We start from the raw sequence: 21,034 nt of genomic DNA on the forward strand, positions 1-21,034 counted from the left end.
CAGAGGGCAGGCTGGACCAGGGGGACAGGAACAAGGGCAAGGACTGGGAAACAGATAAGGGACTGTACAGGACAGCGCAAGGCAGAACTAGGACAGGGCTAGACAAGGAGTGGACATGCAATAATAAAACAGGAAAGTCCAACAGGGTGCAAGGCAGGCTAGAAGAATCTAGCAGGCTCAGAGGCCACAGAGCAAACCAAGGAGGCCTAAGGCAAAGCAGGAGTCAAGAGAGGCAACAAGGCAAGGCAGGAGATCCAGAGGCTACAAGGCAAGGTAAGGCAGGAGGCCCAGAGGCCACAAGCCAAGGTAAAGCAGAGGCCCAGAGGCCACAAGATTAGGCAAATGTTTGGGTAATTGCCAGGTTCTTGTGGCCTGGTTTGGCCTCTGTTGGAAACAGGATGCTAGGCTTGATGGACCCTTGGTCTGACCCAGCATGGCAATTTCTTATGTTGTTATGAATTTCCCTTTGAAAATTCATGCAAAATGTGCATGATAAAGCAGCCAGAGAGCTTTCAAAATGAAATCCTTGTGGTTACTTTTCTGGCCTACCTTAACCCCACCACTAGTGAGATCTCTCTGAAAACTGCCCCCTTAGTAACAAAGTAGATGATGGCAGACAAAGACCATTTGGCCCATCCAGTCTGCCCAATTTTTCTGTCTACACTGCTAAGGATGCATCCCAGTTGCCAGTCACATAATGTGACCACCTGCAAGATTTCTCCTTATCCAAGACAGTCTTTATTTGTCTTCCTCCTCTGAAGTCCACCATCAGAGGAAGAAGAGCATACAAGATCCTAACTTAGCTCCTTCCAACGCCCATCTTTCCCTTGCCTAATCACAGAACTCTGTGATAATATAAATAGCCAGCAATACTAATGTGGCCGTTGCCTGAAAATCTGGTCTTCAAAGTTCCCTGTATAGCCTGCCAGACAAACCTGGCTATATGAATAACTGTATTTCACTAGGATTTCTAGACTCAGCTACTAGTTGATTCTAACATCACATCTTGCCAGATAAACCTAGCATTGTGGTTGTCTCAGTTTCCACTAAGACTTCTAACATTTCATATTAACCACTTTATTTTGTCAGCCCTCAGAACTCATTATTGAAGGAGGCAGAGAATGGAGCTATGAATACAAACACATACTGTTAGGTTGTGCTTCTGTTCTCTCCATTTTTAGCAACAGAGACAGTAACTTTAAAAGCAGCACGTGGGCATACAGGTCACCCAACACCTAGGGATGTGGCTATTTTATAACATATGCGTGCATATGTACACGTCTTTTGTTTCTGCCTTTGGATTTAGCAGTTCAAAGAGAGAGCGTTTTCTTTGAAGCATGGGAGTTGAAAGGAGCTCATTACCTGTGTTAATTGGATCAGGATCTGAGCTCTGCATATAGGTCACCACAGCTAAGAACTAATCTGCCTTTACTGGAGGAGCTAAGCCACAACAGGTAAGTTTTTCTGGTTGAATTCAACTGCAGAGACCTTACTTTGAAAGGGGATAATTGTTATCAATAATTTTTTGTTCTTTTAATTTTTGAAAAAGGAACTTTTGGCATTGCCTTTTTTTTTTTTGTTTTGTTTCTTAAGCATTTTTCTACTTAGTTTTAGAAAGAGTAGAAGGAAGGAGCCCCCCTCCCACCCCAACTCCCCTCCCTACCTTCACTTCTAACTTTATAGACTAACCCACTAGTTAGGGGAGTGGACATTGGTTGGTAGACTATCACAAGGAAGTAATTTAGATAAATTTAATTTCAGGAGGAAATTAATTAGTAAAACTATAGTAGATATTTCAGGTAATTAATTTTCATGATAAGAGACAAAAATATAGGTTGGTACCAGAAAAAGAAGCAAAATCAAGCAAATCTATGTTTTCTGCAAATAGAACAAATTAAATCAATTTCTTGTGAGCTGACTGGTAACATCATATTAGAACTTGTGGGACCACTGAGAAGAGAAGATCACCTTGCTTGCTGGTAGCTGAAAAAAATCAATAAGTACTGCTTTGGGAAATTTTAGAATTTAAAAATTTTTGGGGACAAGTAAACTATTGGGTCATATTCTTTAGTGTGTGTGTGTCTGTATTAAATAACTAGACAGAAGGCAGGCAGAAGACAGGAGTTTGGGTATTTTGATGTCCCTCCCTCCCATCCACCCCTAGCTCATCCTTTGATTTAAAGGTAGGAGATTTTCATATAAAAAAATGAATCAGCCTTTTAACTTAAATACAGGATTGCCTCAGGCCTTGTCAAGAGTTTAATCACCCCCTTGTAGGTCACTACCAGATGTAAGGAGGATGAAGGAAGCAGTCCAGAAGTAAGTGGGGAGCCTTCCAGGCTTTTGTATCGAGTGTCAAATGTATGATTTTTTACTTGCCAGTGTGAGGTTGTATCTATGCACCCAGTGCAAAGAGTTCCCCTCTCTTAGAGAACGAGTCCGATCTCTGGAGGCTAGAGTGGCAGACCTGGAGGAGCTGAGGCAGACAGAGAGATTTCTAGATGAGACTTTCAGGGATATAGTAACCAAGTCCCAACTCCAGTCTGGCAGCCCTGGTGCTGCTTTGGAGAAGGAAGGTTTTCAGGTCGGAAAACATCAACCTGTTGTGGCAGGAAATGTGTTGCGTCCATCAGACTCAGACGGCTTCAACCTCTGTGCCTCACCTTTCTTCCTTCTCTCTCAAGCCTTGGGAAGATGGCTGCTGCCGTGTCTTCATGCCGCTCTCTCCAGCGTCCTCGGAACGGCAACGGTGACGATGTTCACCATGGATTTCCTGAGGGCCTCCTAGGGTGCGCGCGCGCACGCCACCCACGTCTTTATCCACGTCATGGCGGGAATCTCGGGGACGTCCCCCTCCGAGTGACGTCACCACTCTAGCATGTCCTGATGATACACTGACCCAATAAATACTGAAGTAACTGAAATCTCCCATTATTCTCCCATTCTGTGTCTATGGGAAAAAGCTTAATAAGAACATAAGAACATGCCATACTGAGTCAGACCAAGGGTCCATCAAGCCCAGCATCCTGTTTAAAACAGTGACCAATCCAGGCCATAAGAACCTGGCAAGTACCCAGGCCCAAAGTTTGCCTAGAGCATTACTCCAGAATTTGAATAATCAGGGTATGATTTATAAAGTGTTTCTTCATACTGTAACCATGGGAATGTGTTTTTATAATGAATCAAGCCCTGTGTGCAATAAAAGTTTTCTTTTTACAAAATTTACACCAGGTCATAGACTAAATCTAAAACACATGAACATGATATGCCATCGTCACCTCTCAATCAAGACTGTGACTAAATTAAATTATTTTTATCACATAGAAAGGAAGGCAATAGGAGCATTATTTCAAAATCTAAAATTACTAAGTACCTTGTGTGTAAAGTTTCTCCAAATCCATTTTTAATTGATGTACAAGGACAAGAAAGGAGAGGAACCTAAAACCTTATTTTTAAAAAAGCTTAGCTCATTCTACTGCTGTGACACTAACACAAAGAACTTTTACAGTTAGCAAAAAAAAAAAAGCCCAAATCATGGTATAATAAAAAATGTATTATACTTATACAATTGCTATTACTCCCTTTTATAGTTTTCTTCTGTTATTAGAATACTGTTTTATTACTTACATTTTTGTACATTGTCTATTCTTGTTTGGTTTATGGTGTTTTAAATATCTTTTGCATGTTTTTATTAGGTTGATCTATATCCTCTTTCATCTTTTTTATTTCATGGTATTATATATATATATATTTTAAAAGCATGTTGTTTTTTTTAATCTTGTTACTGCCTTGCGGAATTCTTTAGTAAGGCAGTGTAAAAAATCTAAAGAAATAAAAATCCAGAGTGGCCAATAAAAAAAATAAAATTTGGATATCTGTGCCCATGGTGATACCCTGATCATGTGTAATATTTAAGTTGATGGATATGTTAGCTGTTTCAACCAAGCTACCAGATTTCTCAGTGCACCACAGAGTGACATTTCTGAAGTTTCAGTCAAGATACTACCCTTATGAATGAAATCTAAGAAATGAGCCAAAAACATCAAGGACCGCATGAAAACCAGTCCTCAACATGAGGAGAAGTTTATTTAACGGAACATTAACTGAGACTTGTAAAGTAACTAATCTCTGTCAGGATTTAAGGTATTAGCAAAAATGCTTCCAATCTTTAGCCTAGAGGCTCACAAAGTCATTTTTTCTTCTGTTTCATGGCTGTTAATTTTAATTTTGACTACAATTTAGAAAAAAAAACATATCCATAAATAGTTTTAAAAAAGAAAGCAAGTATCAGAAACACATATACACTATTCAATATTATATAATATGCCCAGTGCAGGCATGCATTAACATACATGCACACTGCATGGACTGCATGTTTATACATAGTATGCAAACAAAATGCACATGCCCTAAAAAGTTCTCTCTTCATGTTACTGAAATTTATTCAAAACTGTTTTCTGGTATTTACTTTCCTGAGTTTTAGACAAGATCTTTTTTAGCACATTAGAGAAGCCCAGAGGGGCTTCCTGTATGAAAGACAAAGTCCAGCACTGTAAATGCTCAGTATAGTAAAGTAGTGTTTTTAGAAATACTGCCAAATATATTTGAATATATAGCAATCAAGCCAAAAATCCTGATATGCAAGCTAAGAGCAAAACTGGCAGTTTGATTTTCATCTGGTTCATCTGTCTGGAGGTCTTTTTTTCTTAACTTTGTAACAACATGACCTGTTCTAGCGCTGCATTACAGAATTTTGTACCCACTTACCATATAAATTCCATGTGCACTGTACAGTATTATGCCATTAATGTCATGTTATTTATCAACCCTGCATTTTCTGACAGGGCTATTAATCCCCAAATTAAAGCATAAAAAATATATATCCTGTAGTTTATCATAAAGACCTCAGTTTATTTTTGTAAATGATAAAAATAAGTTCTTTAAAATTTTCCACTACTTCCATTTACATTTTTTGTCAAAAAAACACATACAAATTTATATCGAATCTGCTACTTCCAGAAAGACTGTCAGCTAGCTAACAGAAATATTTTCATTTGCAGGATAATTTTCAAAGCAATTTAAGCAGGTGAAAAGCATTTTACCTGCATTAATTGATCCTCTGAGACTAAAAGTCTGTGAGCTGTCCCATAACTCGCATACTTTTAGCTGCACTGAGAGGAGGCTTTCCCAGTAGCACGCTTAGGTCATAGGAAGGAAAACGCATGCATAGAGGTAAATTTTAAAAGCCAGACATGTGCCAAAATCGGGAGATGCGTGCGCATGCATGGGATTTTAAAAGCCATTTACATGCACATGCATCTCCTGATGCGCAAATATCTCACTCTGATTCAAAAAGGGACATGGTTTGGACAGGGCATGGGCATTCCAGAGCAGGGCCAAGAGATATGCATGGAAACACTTACATGCCTGGGTATACCCAGGTCCAGTGCCATGTAACTTCTACTATGGAGGAGGTATAATAAAAAAAAACACACACAAAAAAAAAAAGCCCAGCCATTCTGAGGCGTTTAACGGGTCTGGAATAATTGAGGGGACTGCAAGCTATTAAATCATGGGGGATTGAAGGACCTAGCTCTACCTGGGTGAACTGGTGGATGAACTGGTGAAACTCGTCATGACATGGATGCACGCCAGTTATAAAAATTCCCCTACTTATGCGACTCAGACCAGGATGCACACGGCTGTGTGTGCCCATTTGCAAAATAGGACGCACACCTATATGTGTATGCTATTTTATAACATACGTACATACACGTGTATGTTATAAAATTACCACGTCCCTGGGAGTGTGCCGACGCACATGTGTAAATGTGCGCCCTCGCACCTATCTGAAAGTTATCATCCCTAATGGCACTGTCAAATCTTCATGAGCGCTTTTCCAGCAAAAATTTACCCAAAAGAAAAAAACAGGTTCAAGTAACCGTGCAGACTTTGTGCTCATGGTATGTTTTCAAAGCAAAAAGTATGTATCTATTTTCACTTTGAAAATATGTGCAAAGCCCACTGGTAAAAAGCATGCATACTGTGCCCTAAAGCACACCGTTTGAAAACTGCCCTCCTTCAATGCGGCTGAAAGCCTGTACCATTTGCCACAACTTGTGTACTTTTAGCTGCGCTGAGAGGAGGTGTTCCCAGCAAGTGCTTCGCAGAATGAAATTTTTTTTTGAGTGGCAGGAAGGGGGTGCCAACAGTTACCATGGGTGGACACTGAGGCCCAGCTGCTCCACCCAGCCTTCATCCTATGTAGGTCTTCAGGGCTGAGCAACAAAACTCATTTCTAGCAACACTCGGTATCTCCTTGCTCCCTGGCCTGTTTCTGCCATTTTTTGTTCTCCCTCTGTGGTTAAGGCAGCTGTTTTATACAAGTGTTAATCTCTCAGGATGCTGAAAAGCAATTACATAAATAGGCTTCCACCCAGCTCTGGCATTTCTGACCTTTTAAGGGGGCTGAGAGCAGACGGGATAATTACCTGCTAAAAGTTAACAAAAGCTTTGATGGCCTCAAACTTTTACATGTCTAGCCCAAGGGCAGTAGTGTTTCCTATTCAAGTTAACCTTCTTAAAGGTGCAAGGGATCATTGACTGGCAGAGATTCCAAGGCCTCCCTGACCCTCTAACTCATGCACTTTTAAAGGGCTGACTTAGGTGGGGCATGACCCTGCTGCTAGGGAAGGGGGGGGGGGCCTGAGCCAAAAGTGAGAGAACACAGTCCTCCCTCCCAAGATCCACCTGTAGCTATGCCTCTATTCCTGGGGGGGGGGGGGGGGGGGGGCTTTAGGTCGGGGTAGGAAAGGTACATTCGTAGATGACATTTTTAAATCTTCACATATAATATTTTCAGCAAAATGCTGCCCCTAAAAGAAGTAGGTGCAAATGACAGCACATATATCGTACCCACCTCAACTTTCAAACAAAAGTATGTTTGTAATTTCCCTTTTAAAAGTAGTGCAAAGATAAAAAGTAGGTATGGTTTGACCCAATGCAAGTAGTTTCTTTCTCACAATTATTCCAAACCCCTCTCTGATTTGACCCTGCAGCAAAAAGCAAAAATAAACTGAGCAAGAGAAAACAAATTACACAAAAAACAAAATGCCTTGCAATTTTATTTTTAATATAACACAAGCAAAAGTGTCACAAACCATTCAGTGGTATCATACTGCTGACTACCATGCATTCTACATAACCAAAGCAACTTTTGCTATTGTTTTATAATCATGTTCTATATCTACCTAGTAGTGATCATTATTTTTCAAAAGCGTCACTGAATTATCATTATAGTTTACTATGTCTAAAAGCTTAAAAATGCCATATCTCCATGCTGTCATAATTGTTTTATGTATTTAAAAATGTATTACTCGCTTGAAGGTGAACTTTAAAAGCCTAGCTCGCATATTTATTAGGAAATGTGCAAATATGTTGAGCTAGCACACACAGAGTGGATTTTAAAAGCTGCCTGCATATGCGCATAAATGCCACTGCATGCACAACTCAGAACTCAAAAAGAGGCAGGTTGTGGGCATAGTCTGGGCAGGGCATGGGCGGTACATGGGAGTTTCAGGACTTTAACCAGAAATTTGTGCATAAATACTTATACGATCCGGCACGCGCTGAGGCCCCTTTCTGCGTAACTTTACTTCTGCTATAGATGGCATGTAAGTCACACAAAAAACATAAGCCATTTCAGAGGGGTTTAAAAGGTCTGGGGTAATGTTAACTGGGCAAACTGGGAACGAACTAGTAAAACTGGCAAATGCATCGGTCTGCATCCCTTTTAAAATCCCCCCACTTACGCGGTAGAAGCGGATTTGCACACATAGGCACTCATGCACTTAAAATTCCGCGCACATTTATTTATTTATTTTTATTTTTTATATTACACTTTTCGCACTTTTGTGCTCACAGCCAGGCTATTTTATAACATGTGCGCATATACATGTATATGTTATAAAATAGCTGTGTCCCTGGGCGCAGGTCAATGAAAACGCACAAATGTGCACCTGCATGTCATCTTAATCATAACAAATATATTTATAAAGCTGTACAACAGTGGAGTATGCTCAATTTCTTTTTAGCCTGATTTCTTTTTATGTGTTTTATATATGGCCTGTACTCTGCTGAGGGTATTATTGTAAGATCAGGGAACTATAAGTATTCTTAAATAAATTGTAAGAAAAATGGTCTTGTTCATGGAAATGTGTACCATTAGAAGGCAAAATTCAAGATAGCTGACAGAAACAAAGCTGCACTGGGGGCAGCTTTCATTGATGAAATTCATAAACTGAGATTTCTTGAGGATGAAAAGCCAAATTATTAATCAGTTGACCACGCATTTTGTCCAAGTTTCCTCAGGAGTTTATCTGTATTTCAAAATCTCTATTTGGCTACTAAAACCATCATCCATCCTAATATAATGCAAGTCACAAGATAGTGCCTTAAAACAATTTTTCTGTAAATTGGAAAAGTGTTATTCAAGTACTGTTCTTAAGGCAATTATCTGACTGACTAAGAGATAAACCTGGTATACAGAAGGTTTCAATATATATTTTTAACAAGCTCAAAAACATTCACTATTCAAGTGTTCCAAGCTGTCTTTAGTTCTAAATATATTTTATAAGAGGGTTCGTAAAATGGGTCGGTTATCATCTTAAAATGAAAAGTCATTGCATTCTTGGTTTTTCTTTCACTGCAATACAAACAAAATTTTGCGAGGTCAACAAATTCTATCTAAATTATTCTGCAAAGATGTTGAGCACCAGCTGCAAGGTAAAACACATTCAAGCCTGCCACCTAGTGATGAAAAACAATTAGGTCTGTCCACTTCATACAGCTTCATGCACATCAATAACCATGGTGCAGGATGCATCAACTTTGTATTCAGATCAGTCTAAGGCTTAAAAACATATATCAGTATGTTCACCTGCTTAAACATGATACTCAGAAGAGCTAATTTCACTTACATCAAAGTTTTGGTAAGCCAAACAGCACTGAGAGGATACAGACATGCTATACTATCTTTGGAAGACAAACCACCAATAAGGATATTACAGATTCCTAGCTGATTTCGACACTTCCATCTGTAGACTTTCTCTCTAACAGATGGCTAACAGCCAGCAAGTACTATATATCAAAGGTAGTCTTAAATCTACCCATTATATCCAACTCATAGCTTCAAGGTTTGGTCAGAGACCAATTGGAAAGTGCATATTACTAAAAAGTTAAAAAAAAAAAAAAGTATTGTTGCAAAATTAACAATCTCTTAAGAACTGTTTCTTATCAAAAGGATACCTGAACAGGTGTTTTCCTGTCATTTGCAATTAAGTGATTTTTCAGAAAGAAGAGTGTCTGCTCTCAAAAGGACTTCAATGCAAATGAAAAATATATACATTTCCACAAAAACGTCTACAATAGCAGCAGATTGTGAAAATTGCAAAAGGACTATGTGAGACTAGGCGCCTGGGCATCTAAATAGCAGAAGTAATTTGATGTGGACAAGTGCAAAGTAATGAATATGCGGGTGAATTTTAAAAGCCCTAAGCGAGCAAAAGACAGGAACTAAGCATATATATCGGCCCAGCATGTGCCACACAGATTTTCATTTATTTATTTATTTATTAAATTTTCAAATTCCAAACAAAGACAAGTTCTTTGTGGACGAAACACATAGAATCCAACATTGACAATCACAAAAAAAAAAAAACCCTATATATAAAAAACAATATGCAATGAGGGCTTCTACTTCCAAGCAGATAAATACATTACAAGAGGCATAAGAAGTAAAGGGAGCTTATCATATAAGCAATACACCAGAAAGAGCTTAACATAGTATAAGCAATAGTTAAATTTATACGATCATGACTGAATTATTATTGAGGGACTAGGGAAGAGGTTACCAGCCTACTGGCATCTAAAAAGATTTCAATTGCTCTGGAAAAAACAAAATGAAACATTCGTTGCCTCTCTTGATAACGCAAAGATAACGAGGTACAAAAGAAAAACCTAAGGATACAACTTCTTGACTTAAGGTAAGGAAGGCCCTCCTCTTAACTCGAATAGCTTGACAAAGATCTAGAAATATCTTAACAATTTTACCATAAATAGAAACATAAAACCTACAGAAGTAATTCCACATTACATTGCTTACAGCAACAGAGGAAATAAAGAAGACTAAAAAGAGTAATCCTGTCCAAAACTTCAAGTGTAGAATTTTCAAGAAAATTGGTCAAATTGACTTGAAAATCTATAATCGAGACTGCAGGAGTTCTTTTTGAAAGAAAATGTGTTAACAGCAGGCATTTGCTCCGGATCAAACCCTAATAAGTCCTGAAAATATTTCTTTAAGGTGACAAATGGAATTTCCCCTAATACTTTGGGGAAATTCAGAAGACGTAGGTTTAAATGTTTCATAATTGTTCAAAATCAATACGCCTGGAGATAGCATTATGGTTTCTCATCGTTGCAGCGTTAAACTCCTGAATTAAATGGACACTGTCTCCAACTTTAGACATTTTTAGAGTTAATTTCAGTAAATTGTTCCCGATGTTCGGATGATTTTGAGTGACAATTAGTGGAGAAAAGGTCCATTTTAACATTAAGAGCTATAAGAGAACTCCCAAAGCCAGCAACTAAGTCCCAAAATAGCCTCCAAAGTCACCACCTCTGGATGAAATGGTACAATAAATGACTCACCGCCATCGCTGTTTTGTGCTTCTCAGGGAATACCAGGCATAGAAGATCTCACCACTGGCTCCCATTCTCAGCGGACCAGCCACAGAGGGGTTAAGGGGGAGATTACCATCTGCTTCTCTGCTGATTTCAATAGAAGAAAGTGAGTCAAACGAGGGTGTCAGAATATGGTCAAGTGACCCCTCCATCGCGAGCATACTAGGTGCGCAGTCTCATACGTCTGATCACCTCTCTGCGTCGGTGGGGCCTGGAATCCTGGGCTAAGGGAAACCTCATCTGCCAGTATCTGTGGCTCTCCCTTGCTGCAGTACACATCAGAGTCCTCTGTGTCCCGAAGAACTACTGCTGAGGTCGGTAAGCGGTGATAGTTTGCTGTCCCAGTAAGAGAGAAGGATCCGGAGGGAAGACTATCACTTTTCCCTTTCGTTTGACTGCATTTCAAAGGATAATCAAATAAACGGCAGCACAGGCTGGAGCAGCAAGAATATTACATCGACTGAAACCTTTACTAATAATACAGGATTTCCACACTGTTCTACAAACACTAATATTTTCCAACATAGATTACTGCAACTTTCTATTAGTAGGATTTCCCTCTGGACTCATAAAACCATTACAACTACTACAAAACGCCTCAGCCAGACTACCACTAGGGACAAGAAATTTGACCACATCCCCTCGCTGATAGCACTGCACTGGCTTCCTGTATAATCCAGAATTCATTATAAATTATTAACTCTAATTTTTAATATCAACAACAACAACAGTAACCCATGCCTATTTAAGAGTGACTCTTCAACCATACACACCACAGAGAACCCTAAGATCGCAAGATAAAGGACTTCTAAAAATGCCTACATCACAGAGCACACAACGCAAATAAGAGACTGGGGCCTGCTATGGAAAACAATCAAATTATGAAACTCTCTCCCAGAGACACTACGTCTGATAATAGAAAGAAAGAGTTTCAAATGGGAACTGAAAACATGGCTCTTTAGAAAAGCTTACAATCTAAAGTAATAGCCAATAAACTAACAACATCAGTATCAGATCTTTAGACAATTGTAATAAACTGAATAAAAAAGAGACTACATTCTGAGTATGATATATAGGATAATGGAACATGCTCATATATAATAAAGAATAGCTTAATGGCCAGCACATTAACACAACTGAATGCAGAGCTGATTGTGCTGAAATGATCCACTACAGGTGAGTATTGTTATTCCCTAACACTAAATGCTCATAGGAGGCTAAAAATATATATATATATTTATATAAATAGATAGATGATTTTACCTCTGTATCAAAGTTTCTTCTGGTTGTCATGGCTGACAGCGCTTTGATCCTCTACTGGACCTTTTTAGAGAACAGACCCAAGAAGCTGTGTACCCAGAGAGTGAACAGAAAGTTCCTAGTACTTATTAGCTTTATTTTTATCTCCCATTAATACTATTTCAACATAGAAAGTTCAGTAAGCTGGATGCTATATCAGTTTTACACATAAAAAGGCAAGATAATAACCTACACAGATGTATTTTTTTGAATGCTTCCAACCAACGAGCTGACAGCTCAAGTTTTTGCTTCCCTGATACTACACAGGCGGAGGTCAGAGCTTCAGCAACTTAAGTAGGGTGCCTACCTGTTCTTCCAGTGAAAAATGTGGAGGAAGGGAAGTAACCTGCACAAAATCTCTTATAAAATCTCTTAGTTGTGTATATTTCTTATAAAATAGCCCCAGAATGCCTCAGAACTGCCTCTTTTTTGCACAGGTAAATGTGCACGCAAAACCAAACATGTGAATACTTCTGAAGTTTATAAAATACTATATACACGAATACAGGCTACTTGCATATATGCTAATTTTCCACATAAAACCACTAAGAAAATGTACTCATATGTGAATAAGTATAATGGAAATTTCCATATTTTTGATCTGGATCAGATTATAGATCTTCTGGATGGAAAAACTAAAGAATAAAAAATAAAAGATGCCAACACTGGGATATAATTTCCACCATTGCTATTAAAAGATTTAAAAGTCTTGATGTCAATAGAAAGATCACTAAACAAAATATTTCCTAGCAGTTGTATGGCTTTGGATACCATCTTTCTAGGTCTCTTCCCTGCATTTTTATGAAGTACAGTAGGAAATAAATTGACTGAATTGCTGATCCATTTTTGGGTGCCATTTTGTTTTTGTTGTCTCCTATTTAAAATTAATGATGTTCCTGGCACTCAGATCAAAGATAGTTTAGCAGCTGATAAGAATATTTTAGCATCTCAAGAAATATATAATTGCGATGGAGAAGGTACATTGAAGGGCTACCAAAATGATAAGGGAAATGGAACAACTCCCCTATGAGGAAAGACTAAAGAGGTTAGGACTTTTCAGCTTGGAGAAGAGATGACTGAGGGGGGATATGATAGAGATGTTTAAAATCATGAGAGGTCTAGAATGGGTAGATGTGAATCGGTTATTTACTCTTTTGGATAGTAGAAAGACTAGGGGGCACTCCATGAAGTTAGCATGGGGCACATTTAAAACTAATCAGAGAAAGTTCTTTTTTACTCAACGCACAATTAAACTCTGGAATGTGTTGCCAGAGAATGTGGTTAGTGCAGTTAGTATAGCTGTGTTTAAAAAAGGATTGGATAAGTTCTTGGAGGAGAAGTCCATTACCTGCTATTAAGTTCACTTAGAGAATAGCCACTGCCATTAGCAATGGTAACATGGAATAGACTTAGTTTTTGGGCACTTGCCAGGTTCTTATGGCCTGGACTGGCCACTGTTGGAAACAGGATGCTGGGCTTGATGGACCCAGTATGGCATTTTCTTATGTTCTTAATAAACTTTTATGACCAGAGAACTGCATAGCATACACCGAACACAAGAAAACATGGTTAAAGTTTCCTAACAATCATGTTTTATGAACATTTCACGGTAAATACTTATACAAGTCCATATTCAAAAGCATTTAGCTGGCTAACTCATAAGTAAGCCGGCTAAATTAATATTTGGACAATTATCTAGCTAAATATTATCTGAATAGAATTTAGCCAACTAAGGCCTAGAATCATCAAAATGGTATAAATAGAGATTAAATATAGCGCATTATCATCCACAATAAAAAAAAGGGGGGGGGGGGGCATGGTTAGGACATTTCTGATATACCACATTGCATAGGTAAGTTTCACAAATCACGATAATTTACCATGTTGCATGTCATTTTATGTCTGGTGCATTATTTTGTTTATATATACCAACTTCCTGAAGCTGCCTCATTCAGGGAGTTTCAGAGCTGGGAGAGCGAGGAAAGGAGGTGAATTCTTGGTTGGAGTTTAGTGGAGGTTCATAGCGATTTCTGAGTGATTTGTCCTGCAATCTGTTCTCATCTGTTTACCTTTACTTTTGTCTCTTGTCTTTATCTGTGTGTGGAAGGTTTTGTGCATTTGTCAAGTTTATCTGTTTGTCTTTGTGGTGGTGATGGTGGTGGAGACATAGTAGAGTGGTGGAGGAATGGTGGAGTAGAGGAGGAATGCAGAATAAAGAGGAATGGTGGTGGAGTGTGGAAGAGTGTGGAGTGAGGAGTGCAGAGTGGAGAGAATGGAGCCTGTAAGGTGTGGGGAAAGAGGATAGGAGAGGCATGAAGAGGAAAAAGAGGGCAGGAGTGGGAGGATAAGGAGGAGGAGTAGAGACAGGCGTAGAGATAGGGAGGAGGAAAGAGACAGAGAGGAGGCAGGAGGGGAAGGGGATAGGTAGGGGAGTGTGGCGGGAGAACGGCAGGGTAGGGCTAGACAGAGGGCAGAGGGGAGGAGTAGGGGTGTGCATTCGTTTTGAACTTATATGTAAAACGCTACTTTTTTTTTTTTTAACTTAAAAAAGTGATGAGGTGAAAACGATCGGATTTCCAACTTATTCAACATAGCTATGTTGAATACGTTGGAAATCACGATCGTTGATCCTAAATAAAAATTTAAACCCCTCACCTTCCTTAATCCCCCCCAAGACTTACCAAAACTCCCTGGTGGTCCAGCGGGGAGTCAGGAAGCCATTCCTCTATTCCTTTGCGAGGAGCACGTGACGTCCGCGTCACGTCGGAGTGACGCAGCCATCACGTGGTCCACCGCGGTTCCGCTCCCGGACCCCTCGTTGGACACAAAACGGAACTTTTGGCCAGCTTGGGGGGGCCTCCTGACCTCCCCAAGCTGGCCAAAAGTTCCGTTTGTGTCCAACGAGGGGTCCGGGAGCGGAACCGCGGTGGACCAAGTGACGGCCGCGTCACTCGTGACGCGGCCGTCACGTGCTCCTGACCCCCCCACGCTGGTTCCGCTCCCGTTGTAACTAGGCTAGTCAGCAGGGTTTTAAGGCTCAGGATTAATAGGGTAAAACGGAGGCAAGTTAGCTAGGGGATTTAGGAAGTCCTCTCCTTTACTGGGGTGAACTGGGAGCGAACTGGGAAAAAAGGCCTATTTCATCGGCGTACGTACCTACAAAACTTCCCCCCACTTACGCGCTCGAGACAGCATCGGCGCGCACATGCACACGTCAATATAAAATTGGGCACACATGTACATGCGGATAGACGATTTTATAACACACATACATATATGCACATATGTTATAAAATCGGCGCGTCAATGTACACGCGTGGGTCTTAAATTTTACTTCTATGTTTTCAAGCAATAATATCCTTCTCTTCAGCAAGGCTGAGCTCACCGTATGCCAGGTGACTCTTCTGGGACATCAAACACTGCAACTCCCACAAGCCAAGAAAGTCTGCAGTACTACCCAAGTCACCCATGAAGATGCCCAATCAAGGGCCCTCCCTTTTCTCTCAAATGGTAGTCCCTCAAGGATGCTCCTCCTTTTCTAGCACCATTAAATTCCATTCTAAGACGGTACATTTCAAACGGCACGCAGACGTACTTTGGCGTGTGTGCATCAGCACGTGCCCAAATATGCAGCCATTTTATAACTTGCGGGCATGGTCTAAAATAGCCGGGATGCACGCACATGTACGCCCAATTTGAAATGGACACGAGCCTAGGCACACAAATCCCGATTCTACTGGGTAAGTAAGAGTATTTTATAACAGACGTGCATCCACGTCATTTCCAGTTTCATCAGTTCATACAGTTAAGAGCTAGGTTCTCCAAACCCCCCAGGTTTGATAGCCTGCACACCCCCCAGTTATCCCAGACCTTTAAACCTGGCAGAAATGGCTGGCTTAAAATTTTTTTTTTAAACTTACACCTCCTCCCTAGCAGAAGTAAACTTACATAGCAGTGGACCTGTGCGCAGGAATTTATGTGCACATCTCTTGGCCACACCGCAAAATGCCCAAACCCCGCTCCGACCTCGCCCACAACATACCTCTTTTCAAAATAGAGTCAGATGTGCACACAGCAGGAGATACGAACACATCTACCCAGCTTTTAAAATTCAGTAAGCCTGACGTTTGTACACATCCTCTAATTTATGCATGCGCCAGGCTTTTAAAATTCACCTTTAAACTCTTAGCTCAGGTACCCTGGCCCCTAGCTACAACAATATTGACCAAACAATAGGTCATGAGATCAAACATCAAAAGCATGTGCATTAAAACAAATCACAAAATGATTAATATTTTTGCCTGCTAAGTTCATCAACCTGTAATCCTTGGACCAAGAGGGATAGGTGGGGATCCTCGTGTCCAGGAGAATGGCAGTGCCCCTGCCAGCTTCCTTCTCCTGGCTCACCATCCCTTTATTTCTTTGCCCTATTCCCTTCCCCATTTGTCATCCTGAGACTTTTTTTTTTTTTTTTTTTACAGATTTATGATCCCATTTTATTAGTTGGGAATGGCCATTTTATGATTGTATTGCATTCTAATTTATTATTGTTTTTATATTGATTTTATATATGTATTATTGATCAATATATCATTTTGATTACTATCAGAAAATCAGTCTATTAAATAAAATTGCAATTGCCAATAACAGAAATTTTCCTACCGAGGATCAGGTTTCTCAAAGGCCAGGGACTGAAACAACCTGGACAGGAGACTGGTGCCAGAAGCATGGCACAAAGTTAGATGCCGCTCTAATGCACCTTGGTCCAGGTCATTCCAATTCTTTTCCTCTTAACAGAATAAAATCTATAGAAACCACATTTATGTAAAACAAGCAGTTCACTGTTGCCATGCCATTCTGTAGACCAATGATTTGATCTGATCACAACAATAAATGTGATCTGATAAAGCAATGTGCTTACTGCCTTTTGGTTTTCAAATATACAAATTGGTATATTAAGCTTTTAAACAAGAGCACTGATTGCAAGCTCTGGTGTCCCCTTCTACCAAAAGACTATTTGTGTTCCAAAGTTCAGATATTTCTAAACCATAACTTCCATCTCAGGAAGATGTTCTCTATCATGATGGAACTATTCTGTTTAGGCAGCCACATTACCTAGAAAAACCCAGAAATCCTTTTCCTCACAAATCAGAAAATGATAGCATTTGAACTACTTCAACCATCAAGTCAACTCTGAAAGCAACTGATACATGTCTTTCACAGTTTGACAAAAAACGAAACTTCCACTTACAAGCTTCACTACCCAAATTAATTTGAATCCTCTGTAGGTTAATGGTAAGGATTCTGAATGTTAAAATGTACTCCTTACCTCTCGAAGATGTAGGTTTTCTTTGTCTTTCTGGTCTAAAAGCACTTCTAAGTGATTAACCTGAGATTCAGCTTCCACCATCCTTCGAGTCCTTTCGTTTTCGTCTTCCATTCCTTTGGAAGGTAAGCCTTTACTCTGCAACATTTCTAACAGTTTTTTGATTGACTCATCTCTGGCATTCAATGTCTGCTTTTGTGTTTCAATTCTCAGCTCCATTTCTTCTAGAGTCTTTCTCAAGAGAAAAAGCTCTTTTGCCTGCCTGTCATGCTCTGCCTGAAGCCGTCGAAAATTCTCTTCTGTGAGCTCGATGGTGAAATGCTCAGCACCTCTGTTTCCACTTTCTTGCTGAAGCAAATGATTAAGGTCTCTCTGAGTTCGAAGTTCATCTTGTAATGCCTGGATTGTCAATTGCAAATGCTAAAACAAAAAAAAGACAAGAAAAGAAAAGAGCTAAATGTTATATCCATACGCACACAGGTAAGTTCTGTAGTATTACTTTACATCAGAGACTCAGTGAAGAAGTCTGCTAAAATATCACTGCAAATATACAGAATAAAGCTAACAAAAAATGATGTTTTAAATTCTATCAAACATAAATCATCATTTTAATAGATGAAAGTATTGGTCTGAGTTACAACTTTAGAAGCTTATAGAATCTAATCTAAGCAGGCTACTGTAACTTATGTTATGAATTTATTACTTTTTATATGTCTCATTAATATTATGTATGTTTTAATATTATAACTTGACTCGATCCTTGGAATGACGGGTGATAATTATTTTTTTTAAGTATTTAACAGTTAATAAAACCAGAAACAATAAAATGGAAAGTTCTGTCTTGGCCAGCCTGATTAATTCATGCTCTTCTGCTGAAGAGAATCTCAGTATACATACCGCATGCAACTACATAGAAGGTTTAAAACAGACCCATGATAAATAGTAGCAAAACTTGCAATGAATCATCAATTGGAATATATGGTCTATATGCATAAATCTTCAAGATGCAATATTTTTTTTCTACAGTTTTTTTTGGGTTTTTTTTAAGATTTGATTTAAATTTATATTCTACTTTCATGATACTTCAAAGCAAAATTAATTTTACTTGCAGTCATATTTCTGCAACAATGCCTCATCAATTTATATTCCACCTTTCGTGATACTTCAAAGCAAAATTAATTTTACTTGCAGTTATATTTCTGCAACAATGCCTCATCACAAAAGGACTACTAATGCAATTAGTTTGATTGAAGGTAACTACAACTAATCATCAGAAAATAAAGTTATGGTAAACTTTTTAAATGCCATTCTAGACATTCAGAAAAAATACATAATAAGGGAGTTATTTTGTAACATCACACATAAGTTGCATTGTTTTTAAAGCGGATTTACATGCATAAATCTGCTTTGAAAATTATTCCATGGGGGTCTACCTATACACATTACACCTATTTAGTGTGCAGAAAGTTTGGGGGAAAATTTTACATGTATACGTTTGAATTTGCAAACGTAAGTGCAAATCCCTCCCCAACTCTGCCCCAGGAATGTCTCCACTTACTCCGGGTAAACTTACACGTAAACAGGACACATGCACCCAAGTCTACTCCATATCAGGCAGGCAAATTTTAAAAAGCCTATTTCACTCATGAAAATGCTTCTGAAAATTACCCTATAAAACTATACTACCACATAACTACAAACATACAAACCTTTGCCCTTCTGGAATCCAAGAACTGTTCAGCATGGTAAATGGGAAAAAAAATGAAGCAAAATCAACACAAAGCAAGATTACATGCTAGCAAAAAAATATATATGTTAAACAGAAGGAAATGAATTTAAAAATTGAAGTGTCAAATTTGGAAAATAGCTTTTGCAGTAAAACCATACAAATCTAAAACCGTGCAGGATATTTAAAGTAATGTGGTTCCCATATTAGTTAACTAAGACGAGTAGAAATAAAGGTCAGCAAAGGTAAAATATTTATGAATACATTTCAAGAGTTATACTTTCTGACCTAATGGAGTAAAATTCAAAAAGTGACAGATTTTGGCTTCTATTGCCTCAAGGCAATGTCAGTTCTGCACTGCCTCCTACCCCTTCCCTGGACCTTAAACTGGATTCCTTAGCTCTCTCGCCACCACCACCAAGCCCACTCTGCAAACCTCAAACCCCATTCTTTACCCCCCCCCCTCCCCCAGTCATTGTAATTCCATTTTATTCTTCTGTCCTATACCTCAAATCTAAACCTTTAACAGCTCCCACACATTGCACAAACGTCAAATTTATTGCATTTAAAATCCGCATCATCCAACAAGCTGATCTATATGGAGAACTAGTTAACATTCACAATAAAAGCATCAAAAACAAAATTTAACAATACTACATAAAACAAATTAATTCAACATAAAGCTGCTTAAAAAGACCAGTCTTCAGTTGTTACCTAAAAAAAAAATGTATTATTCTTCCTTCCTTAAAACAATATCCAGAGCATGCCAAACGTTTTCCACTTAAATCCATAATATATCCTTTGAGTGTCTTCCTGTTTATATGCCTCCCTTTTAAGTCTTCCGTTGTTCATTATGTTTACCCTTACACACCGTTGTGATCTAGTGGAATGACGGTATATAAAAATTCTAAATACATAAATTATATATATATATTTTTTTTTCCTGGGCCTATTATTGAGAATGCTCTATCTAGTCTGAGTCTCTTGATAACAAAACTTCTTAAAATCAGGTACACTTAACATCTTTCAATCTGCAGAAAGTAAAGAATGAATATTAACATATGCTTGAACCAAATTCACCAATGGATATCCCTCTATAGTCACTGCCTTAAACAACAAGGTTAACATCTTAAAACAAATTCTATCAACCACCAGTAGCCAATGCAGTTATTCTAATGTTGATGTTATAAGCTCACGATACTTGCTTGGTTCCAGTTATTATGCACACTATCCCCATTCTGAACTAGTTATAACACCCTTAATGCCATCTTTGCAATCCCACATAAAGTGCATTACATATAAAGTGAATTACAATAATCAAAATACTTATTACTAAGGCTTGAACAACAGTCCTAAAATCCATTATAAATATTTATTTATTTTTATTTTATTTTATTTATATTCCGCTTTTCACACTTTTTTCAGTGCTTCAAAGTGGATTACATTTAGGTACTGTAGGTATTAATCATAATAAAAAGTTTTAATTATAATTATACAAATTAATTATAATAAAAGTTTCAACTGCCGAATCAGCCTTAGCCAAGAAAACTCAGCCTTAGCTACCATTTGTATGTGTGGCCTCATGGAAAATATAACCCCTAAATTATGGGCCTCCTTTATTTATTTATTAATAAATTTATTTCCTGTGCCCTCCATAGATCGGGGTGAGTTAGAATACTGTATTTGATGGATCACTTTTCTTACAAAAGTCAAATAAATTTACAATAAAAAGTCAAATGAATATAAAATAAAATAAAAATACATTTCATAAAAGCAATAATTAAAACATAAAACATGAAAGTCAACACAAAACACGATAAAATACACATCACATAGTAGTCAGAATAAATTATGAAAAAGATAAGAATCTCATATGGGAAATGCTTGCAAAAAAGAAAAGTATTCAGTACTTTTTTGAATTTAAGGTACTCTGTCTCAAGTCA

At 38.5% G+C, this 21,034-nt stretch overlaps 1 protein-coding gene across 5 annotated transcripts in view; it reads right to left on the reverse strand.

Annotated features, from left to right (window-relative positions):
* ERC2 (ELKS/RAB6-interacting/CAST family member 2) overlaps positions 1–21,034 on the reverse strand; it is a 1,638,183-nt gene that overhangs the window by 1,458,247 nt on the left and 158,902 nt on the right. For all 5 annotated transcript variants that reach the window (XR_003856601.1, XR_003856602.1, XR_003856603.1 and 2 more), the window contains one exon: positions 17,369–17,785. Coding sequence is in view for 1 of the 5 variants with exons in the window: in XM_029600911.1 (XP_029456771.1) it covers positions 17,369–17,785 (417 nt within the window). In the remaining 4 variants the exon portion in view is untranslated. The remainder of the gene's footprint in view (positions 1–17,368; positions 17,786–21,034) is intronic.

The sequence above is a fragment of the Rhinatrema bivittatum genome, chromosome 4 (assembly GCF_901001135.1).
Source record: "Rhinatrema bivittatum chromosome 4, aRhiBiv1.1, whole genome shotgun sequence".
NCBI lineage: Eukaryota > Metazoa > Chordata > Amphibia > Gymnophiona > Rhinatrematidae > Rhinatrema > Rhinatrema bivittatum.